Source organism: Acipenser ruthenus, chromosome 15 (genome assembly GCF_902713425.1).
Source record: "Acipenser ruthenus chromosome 15, fAciRut3.2 maternal haplotype, whole genome shotgun sequence".
Taxonomy (NCBI): Eukaryota; Metazoa; Chordata; class Actinopteri; order Acipenseriformes; family Acipenseridae; genus Acipenser; species Acipenser ruthenus.
Window position 1 is genome coordinate 33,134,066 of NC_081203.1, and position 19,452 is coordinate 33,153,517.

The following is a 19,452-nucleotide window of genomic DNA, read 5'->3' on the forward strand; positions in this document are numbered from 1 at the left end:
TGCATTCTCGTCAGCTCAGTAACCTGCTCTCTCATACTCACAAGACACTGTGTTGCGTGGTCAGTGGCTCAGATTCGCTTCAGTGATCAGACAGATCTCATTTTAAGATTACAGATGGTAAAATGTTGTGAATTTTCTTTTTGTTTGGGTGGGGCGATGTAACTTAGCACTGAGGATAAATGCTATGTGAATATATACCTTTAAAATGTAAACTGTGCCCAAAAGTCTGTAGGTGATCATGTGTATATATAAAATAATGAGGTAAGAAGGTTTTGTCTGAGTATATACAGTAAATTGCTTGTACTGGTTTGAAAAGTAAGCCTTGTGTTTGAGAAGTTCCTCTGTAGTCTTGGTCCAGTGAGGCATTAATAGCATCACATTGCAAAACGTTTGACCTTTTCACATTAGCAATTTGTTCAAACTCTTATTACATATTAACATAAAGCATACTGCAGTAGAAGATATAAAAAGCGATTACTGGATAGTGTTGAATACTGAGGGCGCTGGAAGTGTGCAGTTTTATGACTGGCTACTAAAATGAGTGTAATATTATTCGGTGTGTTTTTGAATTAAAGTTGTGAAAGTGAATGAAGCAGTTTACTGTTACATGCGAGTGACTGAGACTGCTTCATCAAAGGATCAATTTCCGTTCAGGTTTGGTTGTGATGTATCCTTATGCCAGGACATGTGTTTTTATTTTACTATTCCATCCACTCAGGCATAAGACAACAAATCAATACTTCAACTGCATTTTGGTCTTTATGTCTCGATGTATAACATTATTAAAGTATGAAGAGCTTATTCTAAACATGAACCTTTTTAGATTTTAGTTTTTTCTTTGCTTGATGTAATCCCATTATACAAGCTGGTCAATTTCCTAATGTGCAAAAAGGGCTTTAGTAAAACCTATGTGAAATACACCTGCAGTAAATTGGTCCTAACAGCACCAGAGTGGAGTTAGAATGGGAGTGTAGCTGCTCTTTAGCTGCATCGTAACTCCATTATACTGCCATTTGAGGGAATTGCAATTGCAGTGAATGCAGTAAAACTCATTTGTTACCAATTTACTTTCACTAGTCTAGACTAGTTTAACTAGAGGCGACAGATCAAACACAGACAACATTATTCTTATTTGTGCAAAAAATAAAATATTAGACAAAACTACATGGATCATTTTCATACAGATTTGTTTTTTATGTTTAAATTTTGTTCCCCTAAATGATGAGGGTCAAGGAGCTAGTCCTGAGCCTCCGATGTGGGCAAATGTCCACTGGCGACCTCGGCTGAAATGAGACATGCATTTCTAGTGATACAACCCACTGTTCCACCTATCCCACCTGAGAGTAGTTTTTGTTTTAGTGCAATAAGATTTAAGACAAACATCTTATTTAGAACAGTTTCCCTGCTGTTCTTTCAGCATAGGTAAGTTAAAGTCTTAAACAGAAAAAATACTTTAATGGAAAATCCATTTATTTAAATTAGTTTAAAGTATGTACTACAGGGAACTATACAGATACAAGTACAGCTTTGTATTTTTCGCTGTTATTTAACTGTATGAATGATGTGACAACCTTTGGAAATGTCACGATTATAAAGAAATAACTATTTTGACACCCCTTGTCCATTAAAAATGACAAATGGAAGAAATCCATGGAATTTAAATGCTTTTAACATTCCATTATCAAAATGTCAGTGATGCTTGAGTAAAAATGGTACCACAGTAAAGAGAATAATGCAATTTTTTCCCCCTCCAGATTATCTATAATGATTTTCTGCTAGGCTGTACATTACATTCTCCATTAGTATTCCCACCTGCTCAGTGCCTCACTACCACTCTCTGAAGTCAACATGATCTGTGAGACAGTTGTAATTACATGCAGGTTTATATCAAAGATTTAGCATGCAAAGGTTTTTTTTTTTGTACGGTCAAATATAGACACACTAAATTATTTTGACAGCAGCGGTGGAGTAAATTTGATTTTCAAAACGACAACAGATAATTTGTCAGCTGTTCAGGGAATTTACTTAAGAAATCATCACACAGCATCCAGTCTATTTGAAGGTGGCACTGGAATCGGTAGATTTGCAGATTTTAATTATGCATGAAACGGGAACACCATGATTTAATTTTTATCCACAACACACAATCAAAATCCTCTTGGCAACTGATTTGGGTACATGCTACTGATTGAAAAACAGTGACGATGTAAGCAATAATGCACAATATTGTCTGTCTGTGTGTGTGTTTGTTTATGTGCAGTAGTTTACCCCAGTTATCCAAGGCAAAGCTGAGCAGTGTGCATGTAGTTTACACCTCGTTACACAATGTAACTACAACAGCACCCCCCCTATGATGCGTGCTTCCCCATAACCTACTGTAGCTGATGTTTCTGCATGGTGGCCTCTATTCTACATACATACATAGACATTATTTTGAATTAAAAGTGTATGCCCTGGATGATTGATTCACTGGTGTCCTAGGTATCTAAAGGAGTGGTTACAGCTGATTACGCTTGTAGTAGCAGGAGCCGGACAAAGAGAAGCTGGTTTGTGTTTGCAGTTCAAACTCAGCAGACTGTTGGCATATCTTTAGCTAGGGTGCTGTGTCTGCAAACTCAAAAGATAATGAACTCTGTAATGGGAGTGTAAGATGAACTCAGCAGATGGGAAGGTACAGTCATGATTATGTTAAAGATGGGGCAGCCTCTGCCTCTCTGCTCTAAGCCTTAGAGAATGCACTGCACACAACAATAGGTGCCAGAAATGGTGGAGGTACCACCTCCCTGCATTACAACAGTTGGGAACTGTGGGATAAAAGCCAAGAGGCATATCCAAGCTGGTGAAGCAAAACCTGCTGCAATAGCAGTAAATCTGTATTAATGGCTCTAATGGTTCTAGTAATGCCAGAAGGATTAGTCAACGTAGCACTGCAATTAAAGAATTGATGATGATCACCTGGCGGGGACTAACTGTATCCCAGGATTTTCATATCGACTCTTTCCTGGGAGATAACAAGATTTGTAAAATGGTATTTATAAAAAATATATATATAAATTTGGGATGACTTCTTATTGTCATTGTGTATCCTGGTTGCTCCTGCTGTTTTAGCTATTAAGAAAAGGTTCAAAGAAATTAACTTTTGGACACCCTTAGCTCTTCTATTGATCCATCCCGATTTTAAATTTAAAATCTTAATGAATGCTTCACCATTCCCAAGGTGGCTCAGTCGTGTATATTATATACTGTATTAAAAATGAAATATTGATATGTACTGTAGTACTGAATGTGTTAAAATCCCACATTAAAACAAGGGTCTAATATTTCACAGATTAAACCACTTCCCAGCTAAAACAAATGATCTTTCTAAAGCAGGCTAAATTGAATTAGTTAATGGGTTTTTATTGCACTAATTGTAGTTGTGCTCTTTTTAATCCCAGTGTAAATTCATTGATTTGAAGTGTTCAATAATACCTTGTTCATTTAGATAATAAATAATAATAAAACAACACCATTACAAAATAATATGCCAGGTAGTGTAAGAAACCGTTTACTAAGGTGTGCCACTAATACTCCCTTTTCTGGGATTTACCTTAAAAACAGTGTTTTTTAAAGTGTGAATGAGTCTTTGCACAAAATGACTTTTACAGATAGATTCAATTGCAACAACCAAATTGTAATCAGCACTTAAAAAAAGTATTTATAATAATAATAATAATACTAATAAATCTGACCCATTTCTCTCTCCAGGATGACACTTCCTATTCATTTAGAATACACAATAAAAAAATGAAATGAATGGAAATGTTTAAATATATATATATATATATATATATATATATATATATATATATATACACACACACATACATACATACATACATACACAAAAAAACACACTACACTCCATCCTCATAAAGAGCTTTTCTTTTACTGATCTGATACAAGATTATTATAGTTCCCAAATACAATATCTATACAGATGGAACCACCATTTATAACTCATGTTTCGCTACATCACACAAATGAATTCCCTCCAAAGGCTTTCGGTCTCCCGTTACATCATTTTAAGGATGAAAGCTTTTCCAGGTAAGACCCACAGTGCTTGAATGTATTGTTCCTTTCCTTCACTGTAGCTCCTGCAAATAATACAATCCAGTCCACACATGTGTCCTTCTACGTCCTTGTGAATCACCATTCCATGTGGCACTGATCTTTCATTCATAACAGTAAAATCCTACACACTACACAGACATTTATTCACATATCATACAATAGGTTTTCAATTACCTTGTTCGAACCAAGCTTTTATTTATGGTCACTAATTAGGCATGGCTATATTTTGTCCTTATCCTGATTAAGTCTGTCTGCATATAGGTGGTAAGCTTCATGAAGAATCTAATCTGCTTCTGCTTTCATTAGGCTCTTATGCCTGTTTGTACTTTTTCTTTAGCAAGATCTCCCCCAAGGTGCGCACTTCCTTTGCACTGGGAACTGTGAGATGTGACATTTAATTAAACTTAAGCAAGACAGTTTATTTCCAGTATTACAATGGAACAGTCATATGCAGCGTCAGGGTAATTGTCTTCGCCTTTTAAGTCCAAAGTGATATAATCATTACCTTAAAAACACAGAAAGGCAATAAATCTATTGTGTTTCATATGAAAGGTCCCATCAGCTTGTCAGTGCTTATTCTTTCAAGGTCAGGATACACCTTTTGACAGGCAGCAGCATATCTTATCAGTCCACAGTAAACTAACAGATGTTAATATCCATCGTCGTCATCCACATCACAGCCATAATCTGAAAACGAAACAAGTAGTTGATATACGGGTTGAAAAAACTGCAATTACAGCTTCATTCAGTTTCTTAAGAGCTGTCAGGAGCTGCCATTCTGGAATGTGACCTTGTCACGTCAACTGAGAGACTGAGGAAAGTGTTACATTCAAGAAGTCTCTTTTTCTTCACCCGTTATCAATCACTCGTGGCACTTTGCTACATTATGAATCAGTGGATTTCTTATTTCTGTTTCTAAAGTAGATTTTTAGTTTACGGCATTTAAAAAAAAAAAAAAAAAAAAAAGTGATACAAGTTTAATGGCCAATTATGCACATAACGAGTTGCTACACATCTGCAGCAGTCAGGTGGTTGGAACTGTTAGGCAGAAGCTATGTAGGAGCCACGCTCTTAAAAGGATGAGACGAGGTACAAAAAAAAACAACCTGCAAGCTGGACAGGCTTTCACAAAGGAGACTGTTCTGATTATATATTCACCTACCGTTTCCTCCTATGAGCAGCATGGCACTAACGCAGGGCTCTTCCTCCTCCTCCTCTTCCTCCTCGGCATCATCCTCGTTGTTGTATAAGACAGGGCCGCTTTCTACCACCACAGGCTTGGAGGAGTCTGAAGGATCAGATGAAGAAGTGGAGCCAAATCCCTGCAAGCATATCGCATTTCGTGTTGGTTAATTCACAAGGCCAGTGATTAAATAAAAAGATTATACAAAAAAAAAAAAGGAAAAAAGTAGAATCAGACTAATCTTTACTTTTTCGAAAAAGTCTCGACACTAATAATAGAATGAGCTCCTAATTATTAGGAGTATTTCCAGACTGTCACAGTTGGACAAATGAGAGAAGTGTGAATAATGAGCAATCACGAAGCATTGAAAAAAATTACATATATTTTCTAAAGACTAGCTATCCAACTGTTTTTAAAAAGCAATGATGTATTGTATTAAGGTTTTGCAAAAGTACATTTAAAGCCATTTGGAAGAAGCCTTTAGAAAACGTAGCCTGATGGAACAAGAGTAGCTGCACAGAAACATACACTACCTAACAATCATATCATTTATACAGGATGTCCCATAAGACATCATAGGCATAATTGTTAATATCCGTTGGCTCTCTATTTCATTCAGGTGTGACATTTATTTAAACAAAGATGATCAAATTCACATAATTTTGATGTATAGAGCAGATGGTCAATGGGGTCTGGCTGTCCGATTTAACAGAGCGCATCCTTTTTGGCATAATATATAATGATATTGTCTATTATTCCTGACTTATGGGGCGCCCTGTATACTGTGTTTAAAATATACAATACATTAGTAACAATCTTCAAAAGTAACATTTGGTTTGGCTGTCCACACGGGATATACAACCATTTTCTTTTGTATCAATATTTAAATATAATTAACAAGCAACTGTTTATTTTAAATGTTAATCTGGAAGTCTCCATCTGTTCAAATTAGAGTTACCTTTTCTTTTTTAGGATTGAAAATTATCTAAATGTCATGTCAGACGGATGGAAAAAGCAGCCCGATTAATTTGCCAGCGAGGGGCCAGGCTGAGTCACATGTCAAAGACTTATCAGTCTTTCATTCAGCTCTAGCCAATTATACACCAGCAGGAGTTGGTTAGGTGTTGCCTAGTGATCAACTGCTTGACCTCACACACACGTGTCAAAAATCTCAAGTCTCTGTTAATAATCAAACACAAACTGTTTCAGAAGAATATTTATTTCCAAAACACTACTTCCAAAATCCTTACCCATGGTCCCCAGGAAGTAGTGGGTACCTTTTTATTAACTTAAAATCCTGGCAATAGGTTTTTGTAATTGATTTTGGCGAAATAATTAATCAATAACTTCAAAAACATAGATGCCAAGATAAAGTACAATTCAGGAAAAAAAAAAATCATTTTAATATCCTACTGTTTAACATTTTATAGCCTACTTTTCCAAGATACATCCAATGTAAAATGTACATCTTAATAATACAGCCTGTCAGATTAAATTGACTGCCAAGAATAAAGCTGACATTAAACCACTGTGCCATGCCATTATTGCAAAGCCTTTGTTTTTTAAATAACATGACAGTGTGAAAGCACTTTGGTTATTACAATTTTAACTCCACTATGCATGAAGCAGCCACTGAAATGTAGCACTTTGTAGTGAAATGTATCTTTAGTACAGCCTCTATTACTGTATGTTTAAAGGTTTACAGCAGGAGGCTTAGAATTGAAATTCTGAAGCTGCAAGTTGTCTAGCCCTATGTTAAATGAGAACAGAGAAATCAAACTGCTGTTTCAATTAACTCAATGGTAGAGCAAAATGGCAATTAACAGTAGGCTGAAAAGTTGGTTTACCTGTTCAGTTGCAAGCTTCTTGGTGGGTTGAGTCGAAATTAATGGCCGTAACCTAGACAAAAAAAAAAGTTTTAAAAAAAGAAGACTATTTTATTTTAGCCTTTTCAGATCCAAAATAGTTGAACAGTCAATAATAAATATTAGGAAGAATACATTTAACCAACTGAAGATGACAAAATCGATTCTCTTTGCCTTTTTTTTTTTTACTTAAATCTTAGAATCTGAGGCTCAATGTTTTACCCAAAGATACATTTGATAGAGAATCGATTTTCAGTTCAAACGCAGCCGAGTTAAAACCTAATTTAACGGTCAATTAGGCTTAAGCGGAACATTTTCTAATTAAAAACTGCCCAATTTTCCAAAAAAAATTTTCCAAAATTTTCTGTGTTTATTTTTGCAGCGATCATGCTTTATAAGTGACAGATAACGCTAATTGTTCTCCGAAGCCATGTGGTCTAGTTGTGAGTTTTGCGGGAAAACTAAATGAAAATGAAACGGCCAATACCAATAAAGACACATAGAAAATACTTGAAACAGTCGGTGCTTTGAGTAGCATTACAGAAGATACACTTGAGGTTATGCAAAGTACTACAGCATTTTTTCATTTAAGGTACACATTGAATATAAATAAATGGCCTATCGTTGTCTTTAGAACTGGTTAGTGCCTCTGGATATTTCAGAATGGCATGAATTAGCTTCCAGCCTCTTGGGTGAATCTTTCTTTCAACTGCAAAACGGACTCTTCCCAGCCAGCAGTCTGACTCCACTGGTGCACTGCTGCCCCTGCCTTCATTCAGAGAGCAGCTGCTGCCACTCCTGCCATATGGAGCATCAACAGCAGCACAACCTCCATGCCCATTCCGCTGTCTGGCTAGTGAAAGTCAAAGCATCTCACCATGCCATCATTAGGGTCACAGCTGTTATCCTATGGGCTGGGGTGTGTCTGCGTGTTAATGCACAAGTGAGCAGCATGACAAAGGGAGGATGTACCAGTCCTCCTTTTATCGGTCCAGTTCTGGTGAATGGAAAAAAATAAAACAAGGACTCCTGGGATAAGAAGCAGCATGCTGTACAGTACTGTGGCCTTCAGAAAACAGTGTTTACACCCTCTGTATACAAAATCTTTCTCATGTTAAAACAGATGTTTAATTCTAGTAACTGCCTCTCTCGAATTAGCAGTACACTTTATTTTTTTTATAAAACCAGTAAAGAAATGTGTTTCTGATCGACGTTCTTCATGCAAATGAGCGCTTTTATTTCTTCATTTGCTGTAGAATCTCTACAGTAGAGCTACATATTCAAATGAGTACCGGCACATCAAATAATACAGAAACTGTATAGTTGTGCTAAAAAGACTAGGTAATACATTTTGACACAAAGGAACTAGATTCTCAAAGCTACTTACTCCAAACCATCATTAGCGCCATTTTATTCTGAAAGGAAAATAATTCAATTGTAATAGAGTAGGAAACCAATTCAGACGGCTTGTAAGCCCTTGAGTGAAATGTCGTTTTATTCTGGTTTGGTAACTTTACTGGGTGGATTTTTACTTTCTAAAGAACATTTGCCGATGATGATTTGGACTAAATAGCTTTGAGACTCAAGCTCAAAGTCTCACATCAATGTTATATGTTGATAGAGACTTTCTCTCACATTTTATTTAATCCACATATAAAGCAATCCCTGCTTTTTTGTTATGAACCCCAAAAACAAACAAAAACATTTGTTTTCTTACATCATAAGAACAGAAGACAAAATTAACGACAGGAGGCCAAGTGACCCTTCCTCAAAATGATTAGGTAACCCACCCATCCCCTCACCACTCTGTGTGAAGAAGCGTCTCTTCACAGATGCCTCTCCTACAAGAATTCAGTGTAATACATCTCTACAGGGGCATTCCCTTTCACAGCAGCATCACTATAAAATCATTAGTGAGCTGGCATTATTGTGCATTATTGTGGCTCGCATCTGCCAGGGTTGGACCTTCTGGTCTAAAGTAAAGTACTATTAAAACTGTCTGATGATGATCATTATAATGCCACAGCAAGCAACATTAAACACAGGGGCAGAGTTTGCTTTGGAGCGCAACACTACACATGCTTTTAATACGCATTCATTTGCAAAAGCGAAGAGAAATCTAAATCATCATTATTATATATTACATACGGCAACCAGCTGCTAAATATGTTCCTTAATTTAAAAATCAAACTCGCATGTGACCGACTTTTATTATATCGATAATTCATATATTAGAAGTCAATTTTAAATGATATTTTATACGTTCTCCTCCTACACTGTCATGCAGTTGCTCGGCAGCTCTGTTTTTCATGCTGTGTTTCAATGGGTTTATTTTGCAGCCGGCTCCTGTCTCTTCACCAGCTGTATTTATGGGATTAATTAGGCATTTTTGACCGACGCCTCAGCTTTCTCTAACCCCTGCTAAGGATCAAACCAGTGACCCCACCACACTAAAGCACCTGCACCCCCCCAAATGGGCTGGTCAGTTTCTGATTGCACAATACCAGACAGTTGCTGCAGGTCTATCTGGTCTAATCTTTTCTTCAGTGCTGAAGCTTTACAATCTGAAAAGAAGGCTGAAGGTGATCAATTCAGTTATCAAGGTGGATAGCTCGGGAAGTAATATCTTATTGTATAACTTCTTCTGGTTAAGCACTTGTATGGATTGCTCCAAGAGAACATGCCAAAGATTAAATACCATTATTTATTTATTTATTTAATAATTTATTGTTTACCAGGAGATTTATCAATTGAGACCAAGGCCTCATTTACAGGGGGGTGGGGCAGTTTGGTTTTAATGTCTGTCTCTAGTATGAAGAGTATCTCGTTTATAGTTACCTCAACATTATTAGTTCTTAGTCCTCATATTGTATCAAGTTTATACAAGATGAATCTATGTTCATGTGCATGCTGTTTCAGTCATGCTGTACAGTGCTGTAGGATTCTAAATGGTGAAGATGCCCTTTTATGCCCCAGATGGTGTTGGTTCCTCCGAGATGTGCATGTTTTAAACACACTTGTACTAAAAGCCCTCTCCTTGCTAGTGGTCCCTGGAACACTTAACTGTGCCTCAGCAGCATCGCTTCAATCACACCCTGCCTCCGTTTCTTTAACAGCCACGCTGCACCACGGGACTGCATAAACCTGGCAGCATCAAATTCCACTTTGAAGCCAACAGGAGTATTGCTGCAATTCCCACTTCTACTGTGTCTCTACCGAACACAAGAAAACACTTAAACAACTGTAGCTTCTGTGAAAATATTTCAAGCACTGTTCAATCAAAACTGATCTATTGGTATTATTATTTTTTTAAATGGCTAAAAAAAAACAACATTATTTTGAATTGCTAGTTTGCTTGTGTAAGTTACCTGTACATGTCAGGTAGTCGGCATTCTGTGCATTAAAGTAAAAGCAGTATTTGGTGTGTGATCTGACGATACACTTTACATTCAAATTAGCCACGTGTTATGCACTGTACTGCATTAAACCCTTGATACTTACAACACAGACACACACAAAACATATATACCTGCACAGTAGAGGACTGTCATAAGCCAGCTATAGTTTGAAACTCTCCTGCTTTGGTTTAACTGTGGAAAGTCTCTTACTCTTAAAACAGCATGCGCTTTAGCTATCCATTATCTCCAAATCAGCACCCGAGGAAAACCTGACAGAAAGCAGAAATTGAATGAACTACATCTCCCAAAGCCAAACACAGAACACCCTGGCATTATTGCCTGAAAAATAAAAAGAAGTCACAAATAAGCCAACATAACAGAGAAACACCAGTGAGTATAAAGGTCTAGGGGGCATTCTGCAGACAGATGACAGCTACATGTCATGTGGGAATCCCATCTTCAGGGTCCAGGCATCTATATGCTTGAGTAAACCAAGCCAGCAACAACATATGTGAATTTTACAAGTGGCTACAATTTATTTCTATATATTGGTTTGAATGGTCGACCTCCATCACAGCAGGTTAAATGGAGATTTCCGCATCCAGGCAAAATGTCTCCTCTATAAGTAGCTCTTCAACCTCTCTTAATGTCAGCCCTCTAATGTGCTCATTTGATTTAGCCAGAGTTACACATTTTCACTGCTGTTACACTGCAAATCTCAATTTTCCCCCAAAGTTCATAAATCAGTCCTAATTAGCGTCTTCATTTTTTTTTTCCCTGCTGCAGACAGTTTTAAAAACACTTGCTTAATGCTGTGCATCGAGCTGCTTTAGAAATTCACATTTCTGTCCACAAATAAACGCTTTCTTTGGGGGGGGTTGATGAAATAATAAAATGGTTGGCAGTGTTTAAAGTGTTTTCTGTGGTTAGATCATTATGAATGGCTGCTATTTCCACTGCCTATACACCCCCCCCCCCCCCACCTCCACCCACCCAAAGCCTTGTCCTAATAGAAGTAATAGAACAGCACGTCTAGACAAGTGAAGGGGGTTTTCAAGGTTACAATCAGTCTTTTTGCACTAGTTTTCGATCCAGCCAAGGCAACAGTGTCTTGTTAAACGCACAGCCTCTTGCAAAGGATGATAAACTTAGACCACAAACATGAACTCTGCCTGTCACTCTTCCTGAGTGAGCTTTGGGCTAAAAAAATTCAATAAGTGACAGCCCCAAACAAAATTGAAAATACGAAAATAATTCAGGGCAACCTGTCTATAGTGAGCACTCTGATAAATCACCATGTGCGTACGTGCTCCAAGTGAAATCATCTGTAAAAGACCAGTCTATACACAACGCATGTGGTCATTATAAAGAGGTCTACTTATATAATAAGCATCTTTAAAATGCAATACTGTAGCTACAAAGCGTGGAACACATTGTAGAAGAGAAAATATAATTAAAAACAAATAGATTAAACCTTAGCCTACATCTTTTAATAAACAACCTGCTCAAATCTTACTTTGAGATCAATGGCCGATCTGTTTGTGTGGATGGATACATTTAAGCTTAAAACATCAAAAAAGGAAAATGTGAAAAACGTTCATTATTTCTTGATTAAATCACATTTGTTTTCTACCTCAAACTACCATGTCTAGAAAGCAGTTCTGTAAATAACTGAAGTTAAGAACAATTCCAGGAGTGATGTCAATAATTTCACAGTACAGTAAACCAGGCAGGGTACTGAAACCAACAATTTCCTGTCTCATCTGGGCAGTGGAAAGAAGCCCTAAGAAGTCTTGTAATTCTTTAACGAGTTCCCGGTCCGTCTAGCGCTGCACGTGTCTCTGAGCCAGATGGTTGATGGAACTGCTAATGGAAATAGTTCATGCCGAAATAAATCTGCCACTTCCAATCAAATCACAGGCACTGTTGTTGTCAATAACTTTGGGATCCCTGACAAACGGAGAGCATTTTTCTGCTTCCTAAGATTGCTCCTCACAGAAACGAATAAAAGCGATAACTATGGATTATTTACTCATTGCCCAGATCAGTCAGTATTACCATGAAGCAAATTGCAGTTCAAGGAAACCCAGGCTTAAAGGGGCTTAAGGCAGGAAAGCCCTGTTAGTGCCACACAAAACAATTCTGTCAATCCAACAAGACATCTAAACCACTCTGACAAGAAGGTCAAACCAACTAAAAATTTAAATATGTTCCAGCATGGCTGCCTTGTTCAGATGAAATGCTGTATCATTAGATTAATGTTATTCCAGAACACATGCAGTCCTTGTTTCCTCAGTCACTTGCAGTTTAGATACATGACCATCCATTTCTTTAGGAACCTCCCTAGGTGACAGGTCTCTTATTTACATTTTACAAAACATCAGTAAGCTTAATAGCTGACCAGTGGTTGCTTATAGACGAGCCATAGTGAAATCTCCTTTCAGAAAGGGGACAGTATGGAACAAGTATTTCACTTGCACAGCTCCTTCCATACTAAGCTGCTGCTGCTGCTGTACTCAACAGATGTTGTTCTGTTGCTAGATGGAGACCATGTGAAACTTCTTGATTAAACACGGAATTGAGAATGCACTAATTGGGCTTGCAACTCATGTTAAGGGTATGTACTGTAATAATAGTTTAAGACAGCTGAGTTTCCCATTTATGCAACGAATCTCAACTTGGCAGAAAGCCCAAATACTCATACTGTTTCTCCCGCGCCCTGTGAAAACTTGTATTAGTGTGCCACCAGTACTGGATTGAGAACAGTTTCAGAAAGGGCCACTCAAAAAGCGCTACCAATTTTAGCAGCTTTACATTAAAACTATCTCTGCATGTGATGAACACCAGCTATTCTACATATGCATTTTTTTGTGCAGATTGTCAAGCTTGAAGTGTGACAAGAAACGATGCCATTAATAGGTGCCTAATATTTGATAATGAAGCAAATTAAAATGTTGAACAAGGGCATTCCACTTTAATACATCAAACGATTTCGATGCCAAGGCTTTGGAGCTTGCTTTTCCATGGACCCCAATAAACCCCAAAGGATTATTAAGATTCAAGCTCTCTGATGTTAATAGGATAGCCTCAGTCTGTGACAGATCAGCCAGGTGACAGAAAGAGAAGGCAGCTTTGAAATTACAACTATAACCAAGTACTGCTGGTAATGAAGCCACCCCTAGCGGGCAATATTTTCATATTTTAAAGCGTCTCTCTCTTATTTTTTATAACAGTGTTGTGAACATACAGAAATATTACATCCAGTCTGTAATGTTTACGTTTTGTATTACTTCAGGGACATTCTTTGAAAATGTATATCAAAGTCATCAGCATCAGACTACTGTAAGCCTGTACCGCCAAGACATGCACCCACCCGACTTCAAAAAGCAGGTAACACTTTACATTAAATGTCTCTAATTACTGTGTATTTACATAGTAGTTACCTAAATTGCTGTGCTTTTGTTCCATTGATTTAAAAATCCTTGTTTATTTTATTTAATGGTGTCTGGTTCAATGTAACCGATTGACAGGGTAGCATAATGATGTACTTTCCTTCTCTCTCTTTCCACATTTCAGTTCCTGTTTTCTCAACAACCTAACTGGAGAAATGAAGCATATTCCTTGATTGATTTCTATCACACAGCGAGGCCAGGGTAAGGGCACTGACTCTGCAGTCAGTCTCTCAAATTGCAGCAGTATAATTGTATTCTGTATCAGTGCCCTCACTCTTAACAGCCAGTGTCCCCCCCATTTCCCCTGATGTTATGTAGCGGATAGGTTTGGAAAGCTTCAGAATTCCAATGCAATTTTTATTTTTTTAAATTCACATTACTTGGTAGCAACTACCATTCCAGAGCCTGTCCCAAGCCCCTCCTAGCTTGCTGATGCATATCCAGTTTTATAAAATACAAAACATATTTTGTTCTCTTACGAAATGCTTTAATTTGTAATAAAAAAAAGAGAGTGCACGGATTTATATTTTGGTGTTCAAAAGCGCTTGTAGAATCTAATATTAAAACTGCAAATTTATCACTAAAAGTACAGCCTGGTGATTCATAGACATGTCCGGCTCCCTGCAGTTTTAGCCCATGTCTTTTTCAAAGTGTGCCTCTCTTAAAATGTTGCAGCCACGCAGTCTGACCTACATGAAAACAGATAGATGCCACTGTATTGTTTGCGTCAGCAGGGGCAGGCTCCCGATTAGTCAGACAAGGGGTGACCTGAAGAGAGGCTGGCAACAGTGCTCTGATAAATCACTACAAAACAATAGGGCTTTGGGCAGGGGGGAGCTGTTATCCTCCCATGTCACTTTCATAACCCCTTTTAAGGTCAGGCTTGAGTAGCCACTAGGTCTGACCTACAATGAGACAGCACTCATTTTGAAGTTATTCACATTTTAAAACAGATGTATTCCTTATCACAACTTGCCATGGATGAAACAGTAACCGTTAAATAATAAGAGACACACATACAATATTAAGGCTTTTTTTATTCTCTATCACTTCAGGGACAAAGAATGGCAGACAGAATGCTGAAAGGATGCAAGAATCCACTTTAAAGTCGGGATATGGCACAAGCCACTGAAAAGCTGTGTTGATTCAGGGGTGAACTAGTAGAAGTGCTGCAAATAAATAGGACGCATTTACTGTTCCTGCAAAACCTTTAAATGAACTTGTGAAGGGCACCCTTTGCTTAGCTCTGGGACGCTGCAGCTGTCAGCTACATCTGTAGGACTGCTGGCTCAACAACCCACAGAAGATTAGAGATAACCTCCTTATGCAATAGATGACTGCCCTGTTACAATGTCTTTGCATAGCAGCCTAGAACAGAACATTTTCTGAGCAGCACCGCTGGCAAATTGTTAAGCTGTTTAGCAGCTCATACACACACACACACACTTGGATATCCACTACCCAGATACACCCAGATGCCCTTGTATTAAGAATAAAATCAATCCCCATTATATATATATATGTAACAAAGTAATGCACTTACCCGTCACATGCGATTTCCAACTCCATCACCAATTTTCTGATAAAAAGCCCATCACTTCAATGTTATAATTTATCTGAATATCTGTCACATCCTGGTTTTTTTTCATTCTCTCTAATGCCAAATCAGTCTGTCTTGTATTGTGCAGTTACACAGCGCTTCCTCCAGTTTCACCTGACGAAAATGCAGCCAAAACAAAGCAAACGAGACAAGCTAGGGTAATGTAACAGTTAATCATTAAAACAGTTTGAGATACGGCAATATTTTTTTATTTATTATTTTTTTATCTGTGATCTTTTGTTGCTTTTGTGCATTTTCATTTGCAAGTGAACTGTGACATTAGGGCCTTATCGAGCACTATATTCTGCAAATTTGAATACTGACTTGGGATACTGTTTTAATTCTGGAAACTGTGTTGTTTTTTTAGTTATTTTTTTTTTTTTTTATCTTTTGCTAAATTGCATTGCCTTTTACATATTACGCAGTTCTGTGCATGGGTGACATTTAGATTTTATTTTGCTGTTAGGTCGTTAATGAGAAATTTTACATACCACCTACCGGATTTAAAAGTATGTACTGTATTACAGTTAACGTGTGGTCTCTTTAGTTCTGGCAAGTGATATTTTCAGAATCATATCTTTCTGAATTAAATATAGTACTGTACCAACAAAACCAATACAGTACATCTAAACGGAAGCCTACTTATTTTAAAACACAGTCCTTTCAGATATGTATTTTTGATATTGAATCTTTTTTGTGTTCCCTGAAAAACTGACAAGGGTTGGAAGGGGCCAAAATGAAATAATCAGATATGCGTCACATGCATTTAACCGTCACTGAAGTACAAATTTTATAGAGGTCGGGACTACAAGTTTACTAAAATTGACTTTAAAGTAGTGTACAAGCCAGGTTCCTAAAGCTTGTACAGTAAAATGTATATGTACACAAGAATGTGTAAAGTGAGAGGAATACCTATGCTCTTCCTGGAACAACGTCATCAGATTTTATATTGTCCACAAGGAATACAAGGCCATGGTTTAGCCGCTCATTTGGAGTAAAGTATAAGATCTTGTAAGAACCCCAACCATTTCTAAAGCCAAATAACTCACAAAGCCTAATGGAATAGGGATTCAAAGTTAAAACACTCTTGAAAGCCCCTCGTTTCATTTTAAATGGCGACATGTGGTTACATAAGCAACTTATCTGAAGCTTGCATAAACAGAGAGGTTTTGAACAGTGACATGATAGAGCTTTTGCTTTACAGCAAAGAAATAAAAAGTGCCAGGTCACACTCATGAATATGCAAATGCTCATTCAGTAAGAGCAGTACTTGTATGTATTAAGAGTTGTTCAGTAACCTAGTAGGTGCATCAGTGATTTTGATTTATAAACGGATTTTAAAACTTAAAAAATAAAATTAAAAGCACATCAACCTTCTATGCACCAAGTTCAGAGATGTATTTATATGGGTTAAGAGAGATCCACGTGTCTTGAGACACAAATACACAGTCATGAATTATACAAAATGTATGCAGACAGCTTTGCAAGAGTTTTCCCAGAAAGGTAATGCAACAGTTCACTGCACAATGAAACTGGTATGTTAAGGAGCGGATATGTAAATGCTAAATTCCAGTCATTTATTTTACAATGTTCAGGCAGTTTCCCACACTCACACAGCCTGGTGATTGAGGGTCTGTTGCTATTTTAACTCACTCGCTGTAACTAAATATAATGTTTATTGTCTAATTTGTTCCACATTGTCTCTTAATTTTCAGCCTAAATTTACTTTAAGAAGTTATTTTAAGTTAGTGCTACAAGGTCAAAGCCGAACAGTCAAATGTGTCACAAGGGGTCACAGCAAATTACAACCAGATGCCCAGCATGCATTGGTAGCCTATTCCCTTTACCAGGGAGCTGTAAGTTAGTTTTAATGTTTATAAGTCCAGCCAAACATACTACAAAATGACATCAATAAGATGTTGTAAAAAGGTGGTTGTCAAAAAATAATCTAGTTTTTAGCCTAATGTATATATTTATTCTACGTCTAACTCCTCCCAACCTCTGCTAAATGACATACCAGCATTAAAATAGATGTGGTTATTCCCAGAACAGCTTTTTCTAGAAGGGTGTAACTGTCTAAACTATAAAATGTATAAAAAGTTTACACATACTGTAACAGCGTCAAGCTCTGGGGTGCCAGATAGTAATCAATGTCCTATCAAATTATTTAACTTAACTGCATTACCAGGACCTGTGCAGTTAACCAGAGTAAGAGGAGACTACTTTACTCCTATTCACTGCATTTAAACTTGACGAAGTGACACACAAAGTCACCTGGATAGGTCTGCTGTATAAATGCACAGAAGACTGCATCTTAAACTTGCTTTATAAAAAAAATCACAACAGGTGGCTTGCAATCTAAATGAAATAAATTCCACAAATCCAAACACAAAAGACAAAATCATGATTTTAAAAATCACACACACCAGATGGAAGCGCTGCGTGACTGTTTTCTTGGCAAATCATCATCTTTCATATCAAATGGAGATGGTGAAATTAAAAGGGAAATGCACTTGCAGAAAATAACACTTCCAGGAGGAAGCAGTCTGAGATCTTAAAACACAATTGGCGCTAATTGGCTCTGTTGCTAAAAGATGATAATTGGATGTGCATAAAAAACAGAGCTCCCCTCCAGTGAAGAGCTTGTCAGCGGTGCTGCTGCTGCAGTAAACAAGCCCTCTGATGTACCAACCCAGTGGAGTATCACAAGCAATGCATTTAAAAATGGGAACAGCAGGACTCACTTTTTCCATTTCTCTGGACAACACCTATTTTTCTGTTGTTACGGTTACATGCAAAAACATTACATATCTAAAATACAATCAAGCACTTACACTAAAAACAGGAGGTCTTGATATGCAGAACATTATTAAAAGAAATAGCAGCGCAGAATCAACAACAGAAAAAAAGTATCAAAAAAGAAATGTATTGTTTGTATTTTGTGTTTCCACTGTATTGATTGGAGCAACATTGCTGACATTTAGGGTTATGTGCCATTGCTCCAGGGATATCTTTGAACACTCAGTTTGTGTTCAATTGCTGAGGTAAAGGAAGGGTTTGTGTGGACAGGGAGGGGGTGTCACAGCAGGATTAAGCAGGCAGTGTAAACCCCTTCCTAAATCACAGGGAAGGATGGCTATAGCTTAGAAAAAGATGGACAAGAAAATAAACTGGCAAGTTATTAACTGGAACCACAACTCAAGATAAGGGATGTTTCGATGCCACGTTTGTGCAAACACAGGATTACCAAAACCTTCTGACAAACAGCCATGTGAACTGAGGCATTACAAACTGATGGAGGGCTGCTGTACCATGACCAGCAACACCACCAAAACCCATTTATTTTGTTAACGTAAAACCCATAACACTTTTGGCTCCAACACACACACACTGAAATAGTGAGTGTTGGATCTACTTTTATATTATGATTACTGTCACATTTAGTTGATGGTGTGTAAAATTGAAAATCAAGAAATCCAATACTCTTTTGCATTATTTTGAATTTACTTGAGAAGATTTCATCAATGAAAGTCTTAGGGGCTTTAGAATACTTTAGTATATTTTATTTGACTACAACATTTTCTAGAAAGAGAACTTCTACAAGGCCAAGCTTTAAATGTAGGAAATACTACATCAAATATAGCAATATCATATTTATTTTTCGTATAATTATTTCTGTGGGGGCGGGGCATTATTACATTACCCTATTAAGCATTTTCTTAAGCAGCTACTGTATTTGCAAGCCACTCAAGAAGAGAAGCAATGGGTAGAGTGCCAATTTTTTCTTCCAACAGAGTTTTTGATCATTTTGGTTGCTTGTTTCAGAGTTAGCGCACCAGGG

At 37.4% G+C, this 19,452-nt stretch overlaps 1 protein-coding gene and 1 long non-coding RNA gene across 4 annotated transcripts in view; one reads left to right on the forward strand and one right to left on the reverse strand.

The window, feature by feature from the left end:
- Positions 1–3,912: 3,912 nt before the first annotated feature.
- Positions 3,913–19,452, reverse strand: part of LOC117419801 (transcription factor IIIB 90 kDa subunit-like) — an 80,336-nt gene continuing 64,796 nt past the window's right edge. For all 3 annotated transcript variants that reach the window (XM_058988003.1, XM_058988004.1, XM_058988002.1), the window contains 3 exons: positions 7,144–7,195; positions 5,276–5,435; positions 3,913–4,800 (listed from right to left, as the gene is read on the reverse strand). In XM_058988003.1, coding sequence (XP_058843986.1) covers positions 4,763–4,800; positions 5,276–5,435; positions 7,144–7,195 — 250 coding nt within the window. In that variant the 3' untranslated portion in view covers positions 3,913–4,762. The remainder of the gene's footprint in view (positions 4,801–5,275; positions 5,436–7,143; positions 7,196–19,452) is intronic.
- On the forward strand, positions 13,662–15,188 carry LOC131697629 (uncharacterized). Its single transcript, XR_009307416.1, has 3 exons — positions 13,662–13,949; positions 14,136–14,212; positions 15,067–15,188. It is a non-coding gene; the product is annotated as an uncharacterized LOC131697629 (long non-coding RNA).